This window comes from Pleurodeles waltl, chromosome 8 (assembly GCF_031143425.1).
Source record: "Pleurodeles waltl isolate 20211129_DDA chromosome 8, aPleWal1.hap1.20221129, whole genome shotgun sequence".
Lineage (NCBI taxonomy): Eukaryota > Metazoa > Chordata > Amphibia > Caudata > Salamandridae > Pleurodeles > Pleurodeles waltl.
The window spans coordinates 508816505-508839487 of NC_090447.1; the positions used below are offsets into that span (position 1 = coordinate 508816505).

The 22983-nt window shown below is 43.1% G+C and overlaps 1 protein-coding gene across 2 annotated transcripts in view; it reads left to right on the forward strand.

The window, feature by feature from the left end:
• Nucleotides 1-22983, forward strand: part of GCC2 (GRIP and coiled-coil domain containing 2) — a 418679-nt gene that overhangs the window by 288957 nt on the left and 106739 nt on the right. For both annotated transcript variants that reach the window (XM_069204470.1, XM_069204471.1), the window contains exons 15-16: nucleotides 1649-1726; nucleotides 5072-5209. In XM_069204470.1, the coding sequence (XP_069060571.1) occupies nucleotides 1649-1726; nucleotides 5072-5209 (216 nt within the window). The remainder of the gene's footprint in view (nucleotides 1-1648; nucleotides 1727-5071; nucleotides 5210-22983) is intronic.

The following is a 22983-nucleotide window of genomic DNA, read 5'->3' on the forward strand; positions in this document are numbered from 1 at the left end:
CAGACAAGAAATACCATATACAAGAAATAAACAATTCCAAAAAATTAAAGAAAGCAGTGGTCTTTTCCCATCAGTGATCCTTCCTTCGCGCCCCACCAAAGCACATCACCTTCCCCCTGGTTGTGATGCCCACAACTGTCCATGGCCATTTCAGTGCAGCCCTTTAGTGAGTATCACATAGTCCCCATGCATCTGACACAGCTCACAGGGATCTGAAGGTGTAACTATGCAGTAGTACTCACAGCCATGAGTCTGATTACTCTTAGATGTTTGGAGCATATGAGTTACCTATAGTCCTATTGAAAGAAGGCTAAACGGAGTCCCCAAGTTTTCTTAAAAACAGCCTCTTGTCACTGCTACACCTCAGCTCTTCCCTTCGCCCAAGGATACACACAGGTCTACAACCGGTCCAATAACCTAGGGGTCTTTTTGTAGGATACGAACTTTACGCTGGCTCTTTCGCTTTAACCCCTACATGAGTCGGAACCTCAGTGATGTAATGGAGCATGGACTTTTCCAACTGGCATCAGTTTATGAACCCAGATCCTGCTGTTGTATCCAATGCAGTTTATCTGTCTATTGATACCTGTGGTTGTTTTCATCATGGAGGGGTTTTTTCCTCAGTACTTCTGTATTGCGATGCATTAGTTAATCAATAAAGTATTGCATAAAAAACAAAAGGGTTACTGATATCTTTACCATCCCCAGCAAGTCCCATAGGTGGGACAACCATGTCCCATAGTCTGGGACTGGATCTTTGCCCCAGAGCGCCACAATGGCCTGTCTTGCTGCAGCCAAAGCTATTGCTCTACTGTGGTGTGAGCATAGTGGAAATGTGAGTTCATTAGGCAGTCCTACTAGTGTATAGGCTGGGAATGCGGGATGTCTATATGAAAGATGGTGTTAATGCTGTGCACCACTGCTGTCCAATACGTCCTTAGCTTCAGGCAGTTCCACTGGCATTAGTTTAAATAACAAAGTAAATTTTGTTTCAAAACTGCTGTGCCACTCAGTAGTGGCAGGCTGGGAGTCTTGCTGTCCTTTGTCACAATCTTGGTGGCACAGTAAGTGCTGTAGTCCACGAGGGACACTAACCTACAGGCCCTGGGTACCCCTGGTACCACATATTAGAGACTAAGTAAGTTCGCTTGTGCTAATTGTGGTTGAGCCACTCAGACATAAACCTTTCAAGGAGTAGACCATGCACAGGGGGCCTGTTTGGCAGGTCTCGGTGCACTCTTGAGTCAAAAAACCAGAAGCCTCAGACCAGTACATTGGGGGTGGTCATGCAAAAAGAAGAATTTCCTTACAAGAACCTGTGGTACAGGTAAAAAAAAAAAAAATGCTAAATCCATTCCCAAGCCCTAGGAAAAAGAAAGATTCCTAAGTCTGTTTTCGTTTTCTAATCTCTCATCAAGAGCATATGGTCATATCGTGAAAAACCTCCAAGTAAACAAGATAATTTTTTCAATTTTCTACAGTTTGTGCTTTGTGTTGTTGGTTGGATTATTGGGTTTAGGATTTTGACAGATTGATAGTGTTTTCCTTAGTGTCCGCGTGGTCATTGAGGTTTTGGTCAGTATTTTATTTCATTGCCTGCAACAAGACTTTCCTTGCTCGTCATTCAAAAGGGTGTTTTTTTCCCTAGGAGACTGACCACCTTCGACTTCAGGCATCTCTGAAAGGAGAACTGGAAGCAAATCAGCAGCAAGTAGAATCGTTTAAGGTAAGTATTTGCTATAGAAATTAGGCCATTATTTGTTATGCTCTGTTCAGCAATGCTATGCTATGTTCCTCAAGTACAGTATGGAATGACATAATGACCAGTACATTTGAGGACTCCAGAAAAGTAATAATTTTGATTTTGTGTTCTTTTGTAAAAATGTTAATTATGTCACTATCCTACTGAAGTTCCATCTTTCAGTAGAAAAAAATATAGGAGTTGTAACCCTCGTTCTCCTTTCAAGAATTATTGCACTCCAGTCATTGTCAGTACTGAGAGTTATTTTGTGTTTTTTAATTTGAATTAGGGAATGTCGCCTGTTGCATACATTCATGGTGAGGTTTTTTATTTTTAAGGAAACAGTAAGGGGATAGGGTACTGCAAGTTGTATTTCCAACTTTGCAATTGATTGAGGCCCTAGCTGCAGCTACTTCACTGGCCTTACGATTGTGGTCAGGAGTGCCAGTTCCAGGTGTGCGTTGTCTACGTGTTTTGGGCATTCTAACATTACCAGCCTGCCAGGGGGGAGACAGGCTGAAGGTCAGGAGACTGCGTGGATAAATCCCTAGTGCCTGCACCAGAGATTTCCCAACACTCTGGTGCTGTGTCATGGAGGGCACATCCTCAGCATGATACGTGCTAAGGATAATGCTGCACCGCCTACCAGTTTGATACAGTGTCGGATTAGGTGAGCTGGAATGTACCTGTTAGCCTTGTAGCTTTTGGTTCTCCCATTATTGCGCACTCAGTGTCTCTGATGGAGGCTAGTTTGTATACCTGATCAAACTGGGATGTCCATGTTGTAACTGAATTTACATGCAGTGAGAGCCCACATGCAGGATATCCAAGCTGGAAATATGGCAAGAGTGGCAAGAAGGGGCACCTGTGGATAGGGGAAAGAGAGCTGCACTATAGCCCATGGTCAAACACCAAATGACCTCCATAACATGAAGAGGCCTGTGGTCTGTGATTCTCTATTCATGTCTGTTGTTTTTTTAAACTCTTTGTGGACAATGCATACGCTGAGGCTAAAAACGGAGCCCATGTGTCTCGGTTGTTATATATCAAGATCTGAGCTATTTGCCTGTGTCTAAATTTAGGATATGTTAGCTGTGTCTTGCTGTAGAATTTGATTTTCCCCATTTCGCTGTTCCTATTCATAAGTCCTGGAACTGCCTGTTTCCTAGCAAGCAGCATTATAAACGCCGAAACCCTCTGTTCTGCTAAGAGTTGATTGTATTTTACTCTTCTTCCATTGGTTCTCTCTTGGTGTATCTGTACTTGCCTTTGATTGTGATGTGAAAGCGATATTTTGGCCTTTAGGGGTTTCGTTGGTATAGGACTTTCTCCTAAGTGTTTTGTCTTTGGGCAGCGATGATATTAAATCTCCCTCTCTGGGTGTCTCATTTCCTCTGAATCGAGTCCTCATTACCAATCATTTTTGCCTCTGTGTGTCTGACTTGCTCCCTTTTACAGTTAAACATGGATATCTTTAGTACCCTGGCGTATGATGCATATGATGGCAGCAACGTGGCATACAATAGTACTAGATCAAATGTATCTTCTGCCATATCAGGTAAAAGTGTTAGACATTGTATAAGAATTGGTCTTATTTTTCATGCCAAAAAAATCAATTTCCACTATTTCCGTTGGGACTCACTCTATCAGATAGGTACTGCTTCTCATGTGGCACAGCTCTGTTTTCCTGTTGTGCGTCCAATGATTGGGAACAAGTGCAGTTTTTTCATGGGCACAAGCAGTATCTGCTGCTATGCAGAAATAGTGCTCCAGGGTATTGTGGCGAAATGTGAAGTATTAGAATATTTCTATAGTTTCACTCCAGCACTGCTTGTAAAATATGACTTTAGACAGTACTCGAGAACTGTACTGTGAGATGTCATGTTTGGCCCTGAGGATGTTCCCTTTAAAAGCCCTCATGTAGATAGTCAATACTGCATAGCTATGGAAAAATGCCTAAACTGCACTTAGTTTTTTGTCAAGCTCTTATGCCTGCATGTGATTTGACCTCTGCACATGGTATCTGCATGTCTGTTAGTATGCTTTCAAACTTCTACAGTACCGTGTGACTCGGTAAATGTGATGGTCTGTGGCAATGTTTCCATGTATATGTTTTGTTTTTTTACACCTATTCTGTCTGACTGCCTGTTTTTGTTTACTAGCATGTGCATTTGTGTGTATACCTCTGTGTCTTGGTCTGTGTGCAGGGCTGACTTCATGTTGCATTCTACCTAAATCTTTCCATCCTTGTGAATGTCAATGTATCTACTGCCCTGTTTGCGTGATGTTGTAGGCGTGTTGACCAGTGTGTGTTTCTCAGTTCCAAGGCATATTGCTGTTTCCTCAGCACATGATTTAAGTGTGTACGTACATATACAAATAGATCTTTGCACTGTTTCTAGGGCTCAACACTTTACAAAAGGCAAGCCTGTAAGCTTTATCTCGGCTTCTTTGCTTAACACTTTACTTAAATCTTTCTGTTTGCTCACAGATTAAGTGACATCTGTGTCGCTAAACTGTTGTTACAGTCTGATTTGTACAGTTAGTCATCCTCGTTTTCTACTGTATCATGGGAGACATAATAAAGTGACGGGAGTCACTCTCCGCATGTATTAGAAATTCTACAAAATTAATCTGCAGTTACAAGTGTGATTCGAAGGAAGGAGGTAAAATAATTCACTTCAACACAAACTTCTGTAAACATCAGTAGTTCATTTTAACGATGTGGGCATATTTACATGTTAAGACAATATATAAGCAGGCACGTTTCAGTTTATATTTTCTGAGCTAGCCAGTCTGTTGTCCGAAGGAGGTCGACAGGATCTCTGGGCACAACTGGCAATTTAAAGACTTTTTTCAGGGGGCTGAAGGAGTAGTGTGCACAAAAAATGGTGCGTTTTTTACACTACTCTTTTTGATGATGTCTAAAATATTAGGGTTTATGCCATGTAGAATATGTGGTGCAGATGGTTTCAATGCCCAGTATGACACAAGGTCTATCTGTGTTTGAAGACTTTATTCATGTTGTAGCTCTTTCCTCTGTAAACTCCTCTCATTGGTTTGTCTTTGGCACATTAGCTAGCATAAAAGAAGAGCCAACATGCAAACGTTCGTAGCCAAAATAATGTGTTGTTGTTTTTTAACTGTAAAAAATATCCTGTCCATTTTCTTGCCACTCTTTTGGTTGCTTACAAACAACTTTGTTTGATTTCTTGAAGGTTTTTTTTATTTTTATTTTTTTAGACAAAAAATAATCGTATGTTAATGGCTATCGTTTCTGTATTCGAACACTATAAATGTTAATAAATCTTTGAAGATGCATGTTTTTAGATTCAGGTGGCAGAACTGTCTGCAGAAAAGCACAGGCTTCAGGAACAATTGAGGACATGCATGGAGCAACAGCAACGAACTACAAATGCTTACCAGCAGAAAATTGCATCCTTGCAGGATACATACACTATGGCAAAGGTAGAGTTGAAATCACTTTTTATTTGACAACATAGCATTGTATCCATGGTGCAAAGAAATAGTGATTGTTCTGCAACACACCTTCCTCCCTCACTTGCCTGCCTTTCCCCCCACCTCTCTTCGCTTCCCTCTATCTCCTACATACGGTCTCCTATGTTGCTGGTCCCACTACCCTGCCACCTGTGCCGCAGATTGGCAGGCCTCTACCTCCAGTCACTACAGTGAATCTACCTTGAGAAATGTACAGCCTTTGAATTCAACCAGACACCCTGTATTTATTTGAGATGCTATGTTAAAATTATATATGATTGAAAAAACTAGTGCAAGGTGAATAGTGTAGTTCCCCACATTTTACTCCCTGTTGCTCTGCCAGCATTTGCAGAAGTAGGAATCTTTCAATGAGGTCTTGAGAATTTCTCCAGTTGAACCATTGCTTTTCCTTGTGTTCAATAGATCTGGTAGTTCACTATTCACACTTAGATGAAACGCCTCTTTAAACATTAGAATGCATCCCTTGCAGAGTTAGGCTATTCGTATGAATGGCAGTTATATTACTGTGAGTTGTTTTTGTTAATTCTTGGGACACATTTATTAAACAAATGTGTATTCTTATACCCTCTAATAGGTAATGTCTATTACAAAAAACTAAAGATCATTTGTTTTCTTCATCTTCTCTAGGTTGTCACCTTCAAAATATTCCCTGGCACCGAATTGCTTAAATGATAGGTCATGCATCTCTTCATTTTTCACTGTGTATATATATATATATATATATATATATATATATATATATATGTTCGATGGCATGTGTAGCTGCAGATACTCATGCTGTGCACATCCTGCCATCTGGTGTTGGGCTCGGAGTGTTACAAGTTGTTTTTCTTCGAAGAAGTCTTTTTCGAGTCACGAGACCGAGGGACTCTTCCCATTTCGACTCCATTGCGCATGGGCGTCGACTCCATCTTAGATTGTTTTTTTTCCGCCATCAGGTTCGGACGTGTTCCTTTTCGCTCCGGGTTTCGGGTCGGAAAGTTAGTTAGAATCTCGGAAAAATCATCGGTATTGTTTGCGTTCGGTATCGGGTTAGTTACAACAGATCGACACCGAATTAAGAAGAGCTCCGGTGGCCCTTCGGGGTTTTTTGTCGATCCCCGTCGGGGCCTGGTCGGCCTGGCCACGTGTCTCTTCAAGGCTGATGGAACGGACCCCATTCCGCTTCTGTCCAAAATGCCATAACAAGTATCCATATACAGATCAACACCTGGTCTGTAACTTATGTTTGTCACCAGAACACATGGAGGATACTTGTGAGGCCTGTCGAGCGTTTCGGTCCAGGAAGACACTCAGGGACCGAAGAGCCAGAAGACTACAGATGGCGTCGGCGCCGACAGGACAAGGGCGTTTCGAAGAGGAGGAAGAAACTTTCTCCACCCAGGAATCGGACTCGGAGGAGGTTGATCCCGAGGAAACGCCGAAAACCGTGAGTAAGACGTCGAAGCAGAAAACTCATGAGAAGACCGCTAAAGCCCAGGGGACGCCACCGCCAACAGGCCATGGCTTAACCCGAAAAATAGGTGACCGTCCATCGGCACCGAAAAAGGGCGAGCTGGTGTCGAAGTCATCCGACTCCGGTCGAGATACCGGCACACAGCACTCTCGGGTCCGAGATAGCGGGTCCGAGAAGATTCGGCATCGAGACAGTGGCACCGAAATGGCTCGGCATCGAGAAGGCACGACGCCGAAAATAAAAAAGGTTTCGTCCGAGCCGAAAAAGACTGTCGAAAAGGTTTCGGTACCGAAACATCCGGCCTCGGAACCGAAAAGTGGTTCCTATTCAGAGGAACAGGGACTGTCCTCACAAATGAAGACACACCGATTTCAACAAGAATTAGAGATAATAGAGCCAGATCACACACAAAGAAGGCTCTTTATTCCTAAAAAGATACGGGGAAGATCAGCACTCTTCCTCCGATCAAGATGAAACGTAAACTTGCCTTCCAAGACAAGGACAAACAGCCACCCGCAAAGGTGGCTAAACAAGTGACACCACCACCATCCCCACATCACTCTCCACCACCATCACCTGTAGCTACTCCACCAATGATGCAATCACCAACTCATACCGGAATGAGTCAAGATGACCCTGACGCATGGGACCTTTATGACGCACCAGTGTCAGATAATAGCCCTGAATGCTATCCAGCAAGGCCATCGCCACCAGAGGATAGTACAGGCTACGCTCAAGTGGTATCAAGAGCTGCAGCATTTCACAATGTCAGCCTTCATTCAGAACCCATTGAAGACAACTTTCTTTTTAATACACTGTCGTCTACACACAGTCAATATCAAAGTCTTCCGATGTTACCCGGAATGCTCAAACACTCCAAACAAGTGTTTGAAGAACCTGTCAAGGGGAGAGCCATTACTCCAAGAGTAGATAAAAAATATAAAGCGCCACCAACAGACCCAGTGTACATCACACAACAGCTAACACCAGATTCTGTTGTAGTGGGAGCAGCGCGCAAAAGAGCCAACTCACATTCTTCTGGAGATGCACCGCCTCCAGATAAAGAAAGTAGAAAATTCGATGCAGCAGGCAAAAGGGTGGCGGCACAGGCAGCAAACCAGTGGCGCATTGCAAGTTCCCAAGCTTTGTTAGCCAGATATGATAGGGCCCATTGGGATGAGATGCAACACTTTATTGAGCATTTACCAAAAGAGTTCCAAAAAAGAGCGCAGCAAGTGGTAGAAGAGGGACAGAGTATCTCTAATAATCAGATACGGTCAGCAATGGATGCTGCAGACACAGCTGCTAGGACTGTCAACACAGTAGTAACAATAAGGAGACATGCATTGCTGCGTACATCAGGATTTAAACCAGAGATACAGCAAGCTGTGCTAAATATGCCATTCAACGGACAGCAGTTGTTTGGGCCGGAGGTGGACACTGCCATAGAAAAACTGGCACATTTCGAAAGACACAATTTCGAGGGGGGTTTTGAGGGCAGACCACAGAAGCCACAACCTCACAAACAAAGCCCACTTACCAGAGCCAGTATCAGCGGGGAGGTTTTCGGGGACAATATAGAGGAGGACAATTTCAAAGGAATAGGGGAAAATTCCGAAGTCCCAAAACTCCTCCAAACAAACAGTGACTCCAAGATCACAAAACCCCAACACATAACACCTGTGGGGGGGAGACTAACCAAGTTTTACACACATTGGGAGGAAATAACAACAGACACTTGGGTCTTAGCAATTATCCAGCATGGTTATTGCATAGACTTTCTAAAATTCCCTCCAAACGTCCCACCGAAAACACACAGTATGACAAAACTACATATAGAGCTTCTAGGACTAGAAGTTCAAGCATTGCTACAAAAAGAAGCAATAGAATTAGTACCAAAACAAGAATTAAACACAGGAGTTTACTCACTGTACTTTCTGATACCCAAAAAAGACAAAACACTCAGACCTATACTAGATCTCAGAACGTTAAATACCTACATCAAATCAGACCACTTTCACATGGTTACTTTACAAGATGTAATCCCACTGCTCAAACAACAAGACTACATGACAACACTAGACTTAAAGGATGCATATTTCCATATACCAATACATCCTTCACACAGAAAGTACCTAAGGTTTGTATTCCAAGGGATACATTACCAATTCAAAGTGTTGCCATTCGGAATTACAACTGCGCCAAGAGTTTTTACAAAATGCCTGGCAGTAGTAGCTGCACATATCAGAAGGCAGCAAATACATGTGTTCCCGTACCTAGACGATTGGTTAATCAAAACCAACACGCAAAAACGGTGTTCACACCACACAAAATATGTCATAGAAATCCTACACAAACTAGGTTTCTCAATCAACTACGCAAAATCACACCTTCTGCCGTGTCAAACACAGCAATACTTGGGAGCAACAATCAACACAGCAAAAGGGATTGCCACTCCAAGTCCACAAAGAGTTCAAACATTTCACAATGTAATACAAGCCATGAATCCAAAACAAAGTATACAAGTCAAAATAGTAATGAAACTACTAGGCATGATGTCTTCATGCATAGCCATTGTCCCAAATGCAAGGTTGCACATGCGGCCCTTACAACAGTGCCTAGCATCACAATGGTCACAAGCACAGGGTCAGCTTCTAGATCTGGTGTTGATAGACCGCAAAACATACATCTCGCTTCAATGGTGGAACAATATAAATCTAAACCAAGGGCGGCCTTTCCAAGACCCAGTGCCACAATACGTGATAACGACAGATGCTTCCATGACAGGGTGGGGAGCACACCTCAATCAGCACAGCATCCAAGGACAATGGGACATACAGCAAAGACAGTTTCACATAAATCACTTAGAACTGTTAGCGGTATTTCTAGCGCTAAAAGCATTTCAACCCATAATAACCCACAAATACATTCTTGTCAAAACAGACAACATGACAACAATGTATTACCTAAACAAACAGGGCGGGACACACTCGACACAGTTGTGTCTCCTGACACAGAAAATATGGCATTGGGCGATTCACAACCACATTCGCCTAATAGCACAATTTATTCCAGGAATTCAGAATCAGTTAGCAGACAATCTCTCTCGAGATCACCAACAGATCCACGAATGGGAAATTCACCCCCAAATACTGGACACTTACTTTCAAATGTGGGGAACACCACAAATAGATTTATTTGCAACAAAGGAAAACTCAAAATGCCAAAACTTCGCATCCAGATACCCACAACATCAGTCTCAGGGCAATGCGCTATGGATGAACTGGTCAAGGATATTTGCGTACGCTTTTCCCCCTCTCCCACTCCTTCCGTATCTAGTAAACAAGTTGAGTCAAAACAAACTCAAACTCATACTAATAGCACCAACATGGGAAGACAACCTTGGTACACAACACTACTGGACCTCTCAGTAGTACCTCATGCCAAACTACCAAACAGACCAGATCTGTTAACACAACACAAACAACAAATCAGGCATCCAAATCCAGCATCGATGAATCTAGCAATTTGGCTCCTGAAATCCTAGAATTCGGACACTTAGACCTCACACAAGAATGTATGGAGGTCATAAGACAAGCTAGGAGGCCTACCACTAGACACTGCTATGCAAATAAGTGGAAAAGATTTGTTTATTACTGCCATAATAATCAAAATCAACCCTTACATGCATCCGCAAAAGATATAGTAGGATACTTACTACATTTGCAGAAGTCAAAACTAGCTTTCTCTTCCATAAAAATACATCTTACTGCAATTTCAGCTTACCTACAAATTACGCACTCAACTTCATTATTTAGGATACCAGTCATAAAAGCATTTATGGAAGGCCTAAAGAGAATTATACCACCAAGAACACCACCAGTGCCTTCATGGAACCTCAACATTGTATTAACACGACTCATGGGTCCACCTTTTGAACCCATGCACTCTTGTGAAATGCAATACTTAACGTGGAAAGTTGCATTTTTAATTGCCATCACATCTCTAAGAGGAGTGAGTGAAATTCAAGCATTTACCATACAAGAACCATTTATTCAAATACATAAAAATAAAGTAGTTCTAAGGACAAATCCTAAATTTTTGCCAAAAGTTATATCACCGTTCCACTTGAATCAAACGGTAGAATTACCAGTGTTCTTCCCACAGCCAGATTCTGTAGCTGAAAGAGCACTACATACATTAGACATCAAAAGAGCACTAATGTACTACATTGACAGAACAAAACTAATTAGAAAAACAAAACAACTATTTATTGCCTTTCAAAAACCTCACACAGGAAATCCAATTTCATAACAAGGCATTGCTAGATGGATAGTTAAGTGCATTCAAACCTGCTATCTTAAAGCTAAAAGAGAGCTGCCTATTACACCAAAGGCACACTCAACCAGAAAGAAAGGTGCTACCATGGCCTTTCTAGGAAATATTCCAATGAACGAAATATGTAAGGCAGCAACACGGTCTACGCCTCATACATTTACCAAGCACTACTGTGTAGATGTGTTAACTTCACAACAAGCCACAGTAGGTCAAGCGGTACTCCGAACATTATTTCAAACAACTTCAACTCCTACAGGCTGAACCACCGCTTTTGGGGAGATAACTGCTTACTAGTCTATGCACAGCATGTGTATCTGCAGCTACACATGCCATCGAACGGGAAATGTCACTTACCCAGTGTACATCTGTTCGTGGCATTAGTCGCTGCAGATTCACATGCGCCCACCCGCCTCCCCGGGAGCCTGTAGCCGTTTCGAAGTTGATCTTGAACATTTGTAAATTTGTAAATATATTACTTTAAACTTCATTATGTACATACGTATTCACTCCATTGCATGGGCACTATTACTAGCATACACAACTCCTACCTCACCCTCTGCGGGGAAAACAATCTAAGATGGAGTCGACGCCCATGCGCAATGGAGTCAAAATGGGAGGAGTCCCTCTGTCTCGTGACTCGAAAAAGACTTCTTCGAAGAAAAACAACTTGTAACACTCCGAGCCCAACACCAGATGGCGGAATGTGCACAGCATGTGAATCTGCAGCGACTAATGCCACGAACAGATGTACACTGGGTAAGTGACATTTTCCATATCTCTCCCACTGAAATTCGCCACTGGTTAGTTATGGCTCAGATACACTTTACATTGAAAAGGCATTTTTTTAGATTGCCATATAAATTTTTACCCTATGAATGGATCTCAAAATAATTTGTAATTGCTTACCCGTAGTCAGCTTTGGTCAGGTATGCCAAATTTTATGCAGTCCATGCAGGCAGAACAAGATTAAGGGTCCAGTGAAAATTGTGCTCACACCTAGAACAGATTTACCCCAAATTTAGAGTGAAAGTAGAACTTTACTCAGAAAGCAGCCTTTCATTTGATTGGTGTAAATGTGTTCAGCTGTTTTTGTTTTGAGATATGTGTAACAAAGTTGCCAGGTGGGCTTGCAAGGGTTAACCCTCTTGTATATACTGCTTATAATTATGATTCTGTGGTTCTCCACTCCTGTCTGTAACAGTTGAATTTGTATTTACATATGTGATTATGCTGGATATGAACTTTATCCACAGAAATAGGGTAGGGGGCACTATGGATGTGGCCAGCTTGCGTATGGGGTGGGTGTCTAGAGACCCAAACCGTGAGTAGCAGACCAGGAAAAAAATGCAGGAGATAGCAGGTGATTCAGCAATTTACCCCTTCTCTTTCATCTTTCCCTCCTTCGCGTTGTCCATTCCTTTTTTGTGGGTGGGTTGTTTTCTCTTTCAGAGCATCAAGTATTTCTTTAAAAATCACTTCAAGGTAGAGGAGAGTTATATGTTCATTTGCGACTAATTCAGAACTTAATTCATTTTAATTTAGTTTTCTGCTATCTACAGGTTATAATCCCCAGTTTCTGATATTTGTATTTTATCATTCTTTTTCTTTGCAAAAGTTAAGATTCTGCATGAATGGTAATCATGTTAGTCCCTCTTGTTTGTTTACAACATTTTATTTCCTTCTCAAAACTGTCCAGTGTTTTTATCATCAGTTAATTGTATTAAGTAATCATAACCTGTGTATTGCAAACCTTGAATGGAGCACAAATAAGGTGAAACATGAAAGGACTTGCAAAGACCTACCTTGTGACATGATGTATTTAATATACCTAGTACTTGGATATTACTCCAGTTGTATACGTATACATTCTGTTCACAGTGGATTAGATGCTTCAATAATGCTGTAGATATTAATGTGTAAATTGTTTAGTATGATACAGTATTTAAGATTATGATCTGACTAATGAGTGATATGAATTCATTTGTAATAAAGAATGCGGTCGAATTTTGAAATCTGTATGACAATTCCATAAATGAACTGCTTTTATTAAGATTAGCTATCAGTGCCTGGCTTTGAAGATAGATTCTTGTGATGGTTAGTTATTAATTTGCAGTAATCATTTTAAATGTATGTTATCGAGACTCATACAAGCTTTATTCGGTCTAATTTAACCATCAAAGCAATAATTTACAGCAATAAAACCATAATCTGTACATAATAGATATATAATATCAAAGGTTAAAAAGTAATAATGAAAATAAAAATAAAAAATCTGTGAATATACAAAAAAGTATTGATGTAGATCTCACATGTATCTCCCCTCCTACATGTGAGGAAGAATCGTCGATCTTTAGCTTCCTCATTGTTAATTTGGTAAAAGACTCATTGAGCTTAAAACTATTATATAAACAATATTTACATTAAATAAGTTGAGATCCATGTTCAATTAATAGCAAGTCACTATGATTTAAAAAAAAATATGTACGTATGTGCCATGCGGACGCAAGGAACTTGCTGACCGCACAAGTTAAAAAGGAGGAGCAGTCTCTCATCATCAATCTTAGGGCATCTTTACACGTTCTCAACCCCAAATTCCGGCAGGCAGGACGGAGCCATTTCTGCCGAACAAGCCCAAAGCAGGACACATAAACATAAAGTGCACTACAGTTTCTGCAGGGCCGTTACAACTTGGGCATTGATCGGTTAGCGAAGTAGAGCACCATGAACTAGTAAAAGACTTCAGGGGAAGGCATCCATACCTGAACCGAACATACAAACTTTTGCTTAGTTGATCAGAAATCAAATCTAGAAAGGGTTCAAAGTGAGGATACCACTTGAAATCAAGAAATTGGGATGTCAACCTACCATATGAGGTACATAACAGATAATTGTTCCTAACATGGGACCAGTAAATTGATTTAAAATGTTCCTTGTGAGCCCGCCTTAAATTATGGGGCTGGCTCCAAAAGTCACTAAGTTCCAAAGTATGAAACCAATACGAAATGTACTTGAGCCAAGGGATAGAGAGTACGTTTGGTCTATCCAGTAGATCTTGCAAAGACTCCTTGTATATGACTAATTCAGGGGTAGTCCAAATACGAACCCAAAAGGTTAGAGGCCTTAGAGCTATTACATCAGAAATGTGGGAGAACCCTAAGTCCAGAAACACTGGAACCAAGGGAGTGCTGCAAGGACATACCAAAAGCGATCTTACAAAGTTATTTTCCCCCACAGATAATTTACTAGTTTTAATGCAGCCCCAAACCTCTGCACCATAAACCGCAGCGCTCTGAGCCTTTGCTAGGTAGATTTTAAGGGCTGGGGAAACAACTTTCGCAGTATTAGACTTTTGGAAACGAAACATTGCCCCTGACCTACGTGCTAAAAGAGCTAAACTTTTTCCCACCTGGGCCTGCCAGTTCATGTCATTGCTGATTCTCACCCCTAGGTAATCAATAAAGCATACCTTGCTCAGAGGAACCTCGTTAAGTAAAATATTGCACCGTTTGGTGCGACCAAGACCAAAAATCTTAAATTTAGTTTTATTAGAATTAAGCTTCAATCCATGGTCTGCACAAAACACACTGAACCTATTCAGGAGAACCTGAAGGCCCATAGGTGTTTTGGAGATCAGAAGGGAGTCATCAGCAAATAAAAGGATTGGAACTTTTGAATTGTTCAGTGAAGGGGCATCATTTTGGCAGTCAGATACAACTTGCACCACCTCATTAGTAAACAAAGAAAAAAGAGTGGGTGCAAGGACACAGCCCTGGCGTACCCCTGCCTGATATTTATGCGATCGGTAAGTTTCCCCTGACTGCCCCATCTTACTCGAGCGTAGGTGTTCTCATGCAACCTTCGAATTAGGTGCACCAGATTCCTCTGGACACCAATTTTGTTTAGGACTTCCCACGGACGAGATCAAAGGCGGACTTTAGGTCAACAAAAGCAACGCACAAGTTTTGTTTAGCCAGAGTAACGTATTTCCAGAGTAGCAGGAGGAGCCTAAAAACTTGGTCCATAGTACTAATTCTTGGGCGAAAACCGGCCGGGGGGGGGGGGGGGGAGGGAGGATAAAACCTGGTTAGCTTGAACCCAATCCATAAGCCTATCTGGGACTTTCGAAGAGAATTTTTTTTGTAGGTTATCAATGGGACTAATTGGGCGATAATTTGCGGGCAGTCCCACGTCTCCTTTTTTATGGATAGGGTTCATTTCTGCCCGAGCCACGAATCAGGGCTAGGGACACCTGCTGCGATGGCATTCGACAATGTATTTATATACCACGCCCAAATTACGGGTTCAGACTTAAACAGGTCCCCCGGTATCATATCAGGACCAGTAGCCTTAGCGGATTTTAGAGAATTAATAGCTGCTGTAGTTTCAGCAATTGTGAAAACAATGTCCTCCGTGGATCCTTCAATAAGAGGTCTGCATTTGTCACCCCTATGGTCCACAAGGTCCTGCTGTATGGATGAGGTATAGATCTAAGAGAAAGGGGCCACCCATCTTTTGGGCTGGATGTGCAAATTTAAAGTGTCATTGCCCCCTCTATGCCTGTTGGTCAGCAACCTCCAAAAAGAACTCTCATCTCGATTTTTGACTGCCTCCAGCAGCTTCTGCCAGATCTCAAATTCCCAATTTTTCTTTGCTAGATCCAGGGCCTTGGTATAACTTAGTCTGGCTGCCCTGATCTCCTCCTGTGAGTGCTTTTGGAGGGCCAATTTAAGATTGAGCCTTGCGTGGTCACAATCTTGGTTGAACCATTCTCTAGATCGGATGGTATCAGGAGTATACCTAGAAGTGGTTTCTTTGTAGAAAAAGTTCTGTAGGATATTTATCAATTCAACATGGATGTTCAAGATTGGAATACTATCAACCTCTTGCTCATCAAAACTAGAGAGCAGCTGTAGAAAGGAAGAGTAAATTTGCTTAATCAGGAATGGATTAGATGTAACTTTTGGCCAGCTGACACGAGTTTGCCTAAGATTCAGACGGGGGATTGGGACATCTGTGATCTCTAGATGCTGGGCTCTCCCAAAAGCTTGATTGGATAGAATAAGACTTAGAGGGTGGTGGTCGCTATCATAGCGGGGTTCCACCTTCATATCCAAAGTATTTAACCATAGCCTAATATCGACTAGGAAATAATCAATAGTACTGGAAGAGCACCCTCGCTTGAAAGTGGGAGCGCGATTTGGATCAGATTTAGTACGACCATTGAATTCTCTAAGTCCAAATCGTAAGCAAAAGGAAGCCATCTGCATAGCAACACAAGAACCGATGCTGGGAGTATCGTCCTTCGTTTGGGGAATACCCCAAGATTCATCTTCTTCAAATGCATGTTATCATTAACATGGCTTTTACCATAAACAAAACTATATGAGTTCAGCTGAAACTTGTTGGCTTTGCAGCGTGAATCTTTTCTGGATTCACATGCTGTTCATTACTCCTCCATCTAGTGGTTGGGTCTAGGTTTACTCCTATTTTCCTAAATGTTTTACTACTTCTTTCTCTACCTTTGTTAGTTGGTGGGCGTTGACGGACCTCTATTTGCTGTATCCTTGTGACGTTGGCCCACTTCCTTCAGTAGTCTCCACCCCACTTTGCCATCTTCAGATTATTTTTTTCTGCTGTTGGGTCTGGATATTTTCATGGAGATGTCTTCAACTGAACGAGGAGCTTTGAAGAATTACGGAAAAACTGTGAAGGAAGTCGACAAAGGGGAAGAATTCCTGCAGAAGATGCAATCACAGAGCGGATGAAGTGAGCGGCTGTGGCTTGTATTTTTATTTCACCAACAGATAGTCGCGAATACCTAGTCAGGGGGGCTCCCCACGTGGCGTGAACAAAAACACACCTTTTTAATTCTGTAAGAATTGCCACCATAAATACACACAGAAAGACAAACATCCTGTGTGCAGTATTTGCCTTCCCGTCAACCATCGGAGCAAGGGCTGCCTCGCCTGCTCGGCTTTTGCACCGAAGACACCGAGAGTGAGACAAAAACAAAGAATGGCACACCCTTCTCTTGAAGGGCAGAAATTAAGACTATCATTGATAGAGCTTGGTCTTTCAAGTGACGAGAAAGAAAATATTGCAGAGGTAGAGTCTTCAGAGGGTGACTGGGACATCATAGAGATCGGAGAGAAGGCACCGAAAAAAATCCACAAGGAAGTAAGAGACTCAGACCTCTGTAGAACTTCTTGTGTCAAAGAAATCAGACTTGCGACACCTAAAGGGGGCCATGCCGTTGAAACACTCACCGTCCGCAGGCAAAACACATGGAAAAGAATCCCACGGAACCCTCGAGGGGGGGTTCCCGGAGAAGAGAAGGGTTCGAAAAAACACGAGTTGTCCAAATACGGGGACGTTAAAGACGCTGTATCCCCATTCAGGGCCCTCGATGCACACAGAAGCCAATAAAGCTCGGAGGCAGAGAAAACAGTGAAAGAGGCTTCGACTTCAACGTCGTGAAGGAAACCGATTACAAACAGCCTCAAAGACCGGACGGTCAAAATGGAGATCAAAAAGAAAAGTCTTGAGGCCAAAATGGTTGCATTATTCAAAAGAGAAGAGAGTTTGATGAAAGTCTAAAAGCATTCAGGATACCTCAAAAAACCTCGAAAGATATCCCCGAGCCAGCAGAAAAAGAAATTTGACCCCCAATGACACCTGAGCCTCAAGAAGAGGCAGAGGGGATGTATTATGAGGAGGAGGAAGAGCAAGGTTATGTTCAACCTTCAGAGGAAGGAGAGCACAGGGAGACTCATTGGGAAGATCTGGAAGAGGACTCTCCTGAGGAAGATGTTGAGTCCTATTCTTCGAAAGTATCTCCCCTGGATGACATAAGAATGTGCAATCTGGTCATAAAGAATGGAGCAGTGTTTCAATGTGCAGTTGGAAGAGGACAAACCACAGTCATGTTTCCTGTTAGAGACACTGTTGCCGACTCAAACAAAGAATCTATATTTGCCCATGCTTTCAAGTGTTCTGCCCAATGGCAGCGAGGCATTTAAAGAACTGGCAACCTGTAAGGCAGTAACTCCCAGAGCACAGAAAAAATACAAGTTCTCCTCAAAAGTTTTGCTGTATATAAAGGGATAAGTCCCTGCAGACTCTATTATAACACCAAAGGCTAGGAAGAGAGCAAGCATTCCCTCAATATCAGGCCCACCCCCAGACAGGGAGAGCAAGAAAATGGAGGTCATGAGCAGAAGGTCTGAATGCTGTGCGGCGAACCAGTGGCCCATTGCAAACTAAAATGCTCTTCTAAATAGACATAGACATCAGCATTGAGAAGAAAAAGGGGAGTTAATGAAACACCTTCCCGAACAATATAAAAAGAGAGCTGCGCATTTGGTGGACATCAGTAAGAACATTGCCGGTACTTGCTTAAAATCAGCATTAGCGCAGCAGACACCTCAAGTTGACAGTTAATGATGGGGGTCACATTAAGACAGCACTGTCGGTTAAGAATCCCTGGCTTCAAACCAGAGGTTGAAGCAAACAAAATAAACACCCCTTTCAATGGATCATTTAAAGAAAAACCATGAAACTGCAAAATCAGTGAAAGCATTGCAGTTTCGAGGGAGATTTTGATGGGGAACTTTCCCATCAAGATTACCATCCTCCAGAGGTTCATTTCATGGGGGATTATACACCAGGGGTTCCGGGTGAGCACTCAACCAGCCGCTTCACAGCAAAACTGGCAGTACAACCAGCAAGATAGGAATACCTTTCGAGATATAGCCAGAGGTCAAACTTCGAGAGGAAGTTCAACGCCAGCAAATAAGTGACTTCACTGCAGCACAAAACAAGAATGCAACAAATCACATCATCAGTACAAAATTCCATCACAGCCCACCAGTAGGTGGAAGAATAACATCTTTCCTCCAGGAGTGGAAGAAAATAACTTTGGACAAATGGGTAGTAAACTTAATAAAACATGGATATTGCATAGAATTAATAAAATTCCCACCTGGAGGGAAGCCAAGGAAAAGAGTTCATTTGAAGGAAGAAACAAATCGCCTTATAAACGAAGGCTTGGAGTTGCTAGACAAACAAGCTATAGAAGGAATACCACGGGATCATATCAAAGGAAAGGGGATCATATAATCAAAGGAAATGACTCAACATATCTCCTAATACACAAAGTGGACGGATCCCTTAAGCCAATTCTAGACCGCAGGTGCATCACCAAATTCATAAAGGCTCAAAAGTTAAAAATGACAACTTTAAAGGAAGTTATACCTCAACTTCAAAAGGAGGATTACATGCTTACTTGCACATCCAGATGAAGGCAAAGCACAAGAAATATTTAAGGTTTGTAGTCGACTAAAAGCATTAAGAGTTCAAAGTCTTGGCTTTCGGAATAAAATCAGCCCCATGAGTGTTCACAAAGTGCTTAGCAGTGGTTGCAGCACACCTCAGAAGGAAAGGGATGTATGTGTATCCATACCTGGACAACTGGCGAGTGAGAGCACACTCTTACCAAAAAATGCAAACCGGATATTTCAGATGTGATGGAGACTCTACACACTCTAGGTTTCTCCTTAAACATAGAGAAGTCATTACGAGAACCAGAACAGGAGAAGGTGTTCTTGGGAGAAAAATTAAGCTCAATTCATGCAAAAGCGTGTCCCAGCAAGAAAAGTATTCAGTCCCTGATAGAGGAAACTCTCCTATAGCAGAGGGGAGCAAGCTCGGACTCAGAGGACGGTGGGGAAATTGTTAGGAAAGATGGCATCATGCATTCCTTTAATCCCATATGTGAGGCTACACATGAGACCAATCCAGGAATGGCTTCAGAATCAATGATCTCAAGCAACGGCTAGTTGGGAAGATCCAGTGGTTGTCATGCAAAGGGTTCAGGAAGAATGGTTCAACAGGAAGAATATTACTCAGGAAAGACCTTTTCTGCAGCCAACACTAACTGTAACCACAGATGCCTCACATGTGGGTTGGGGAGCTCACATGGGCTCACTAAAAGTAAGAGGGCTATGGACCAACCAAGACTCAGTCCAACACATCAGTTGGCTGGAATTAAAGACGGTTTGGCTTGCCCTGAAAGCGTTCCAAAACCATATTCATGGAAAGACAGTATTAATTCAGACAAACAATAAAACAACAATGTTCTACATCAACAACAGGGAGGGACTCAATTGCCACCCCTCTCAAAGTTGGCCCAGTATCTTTGGAGATGGACGATTCAGAGAGGCATAGAGTTTCAAGCAATTCATCTACTGGTGAAGGAGAATTGCGAAGAAGACAAGCTAAGCATACAGGCCTCATATTCACACGAATGGGATTTAAACCAAAGGGTGGTGCAAAACATTTTCAAGAAATGGGGAACACCAACAATAGACTTGTTTGCAACGCCTTGGAACCAAAATTCCAAAACTTTGCCTCCAGACAATCACACCCTCAGTCTCAAGGGAATGCCCTTTCGATAGACTGGTCAGGGACGTTTGCATACGCTTTTCCACCGATACCCTTATCACACACATGATTAACAAATGCAAGAGAAGCCAGGTGATGCTAATACTAATATTGCCGCAATGGGCGAGACAAACCTGGTACTCCAGAACTAATTCAGTTAGCCCAGGGAAATTTCCAATGTCTGTGAAGAAGACAAGATTTGCTGTCTATGGAAAAAGAGATAGTACTTGTAGGAAGTTGGCTCTGTATGCACTATTTCAAAGTAAGGAATAGTATGCACAGAGTCCAAGGGTTTCCCTTAGAGGTAAGATAGTGGCAAAACGAGATAATACTAATGCTCTATTTTGTGGTAGTGTGGTCGAGCAGTAGGCTTATCAAAGGAGTAGTGTTAAGCATTTGTTGTACATACACACAGGCAATAAATGAGGAACACACACTCAAAGACAATTCCAGGCCAATAGGTTTTTGTATAGAAAAATATATTTTCTTAGTTTATTTTAAGAACCACAGGTTCAAATTCTACATGTTATACTTTGCATGAAAGGTATTGCAGGTAAGTACTTTAGGAACTTTGAATAATCACAATAGCATATATACTTTTCAAATAAAACACATATAGCTATTTTAAAACTAGAAACAGTGCAATTTTCACAGTTCCTAGGGGAGGTAAGTTATTGTTAGTTCTTGCAGGTAAGTAAACCACCTACAGGGTTTAAATTGGGCTCCAAGGTAGCCCACCGTTGGGGGTTCAGAGCAGCCCCAAAGTTACCACACCAGCAGCTCAGGGCCGGTCAGGTGCAGAGTTCAAAGTGGTGCCCAAAACACATAGGCTTCAATGGAGAAGGGGGTGCCCCGGTTCCAGTCTGCCAGCAGGTAAGTACCCGCGTCTTCGGAGGGCAGACCAGGGGGGTTTTGTAGGGCACCGGGGGGGACACAAGTTAGCACAAAAAGTACACCCTCAGCAGCACGGAGCGGCCGGGTGCAGTGTGCCAACACACGTCGGGTTTGTAATAGGAATCAATGGGAGACCAAGGGGTCTCTTCAGCGATGCAGGCAAGGGGGGGGTTCCTCGGGGTAGCCACCACCTGGGCAAGGGAGAGGGCCTCCTGGGGGTCACTCCTGCACTGGAGTTCCGATCCTTCAGGTCCTGGGGGCTGCAGGTGCAGGGTCTTTTCCAGGCATCGAGATCTGGGAATCAGACAGTCGCAGTCAGGGGGAGCCTCGGGATTCCCTCTGCAGGTGTCCCTGTGGGGGCTCAGGGGGGACAACTTTGGTTACTCACAGTCTCGGAGTCGCCGGGGAGTCCTCCCTGAAGCGTTGTTTCTCGACCAGTCGAGTCGGGGTCGCCAGGTGCAGAGTTGCAAGTCTCACGCTTCTGGCGGGAAATGCTGTTGTCTTTAAGTTGCTTCTTTGGAAACAAAGTTGCAGTCTTTGGTGAACAGGGCCGCTGTTCTCGGGAGTTTCTTGGTCCTTCTAGAGCAGGGCAGTCCTCTGAGGATTCAGAGGTCGCTGGTCCTGGGGAAAGCGCCCCTGGAGCAGTGTCTTTAGAAGTGGGGAGACAGGCCGGTAGAGCTGGGGCCAAAGCAGTTGGTGTCTCCGTCTTCTCTGCAGGGTTTTTCAGCTCAGCAGTCCTCTTCTTCTTAGGTTGCAGGAATCTGAGTTCCTAGGTTCTGGGGAGCCCCTAAATACAGCATTTAGGGGTGTGTTTAGGTCAGGGAGGGCAGTAGCCAATGGCTACTAGCCCTGAGGGTGGCTACACCCTCTTTGTGCCTCCTCCCAAGGGGAGGGGGTCACATTCCTATCCCTATTGGGGGGATCCTCCATCTGCAAGATGGAGGATTCCTAAAAGTCAAAGTCACTTCAGCTCAGGTTGCCTTAGGGGCTGTCCTGACTGGTCAGTGACTCCTCCTTGTTTTTCTCATTATCTCCTCTGGCCTTGCCGCCAAAAGTTGGGCTGTGGCCGGAGGGGGCGGGCAACTCCACTAGCTGGAATGCCCTGTGGTGCTGGAACAAAGAGGGTGAGCCTTTGAGGCTCACCGCCAGGTGTTACAGCTCCTGCCTGGGGGAGGTGATAGCATCTCCACCCAGTGCAGGCTTTGTTACTAGCCACAGAGTGACAAAGGCACTCTCCCCATGTGGCCAGCAACATGTCTCGAGTGTGGCAGGCTGCTAGAACCAGTCAGCCTACACAGGTAGTCGGATAAGGTTTCAGGGGGGCACCTCTAAAGTGCTCTCTGGGGTGTATTTTAAAATAAAATTTACACTGGCATCAGTGTGCATTTATTGTGCTGAGAAGTTTGATACCAAACTTCCCAGTTTTCAGTGTAGCCATTATGGTGCTGTGGAGTTCGTGTTTGACAGACTCCCAGACCATATACTCTTATGGCTACCCTGCACTTACAATGTCTAAGGTTTTGCTTAGACACTGTAGGGGCACAGTGCTCATGCACTGGTGCCCTCACCTATGGTATAGTGCACCCTGCCTAGG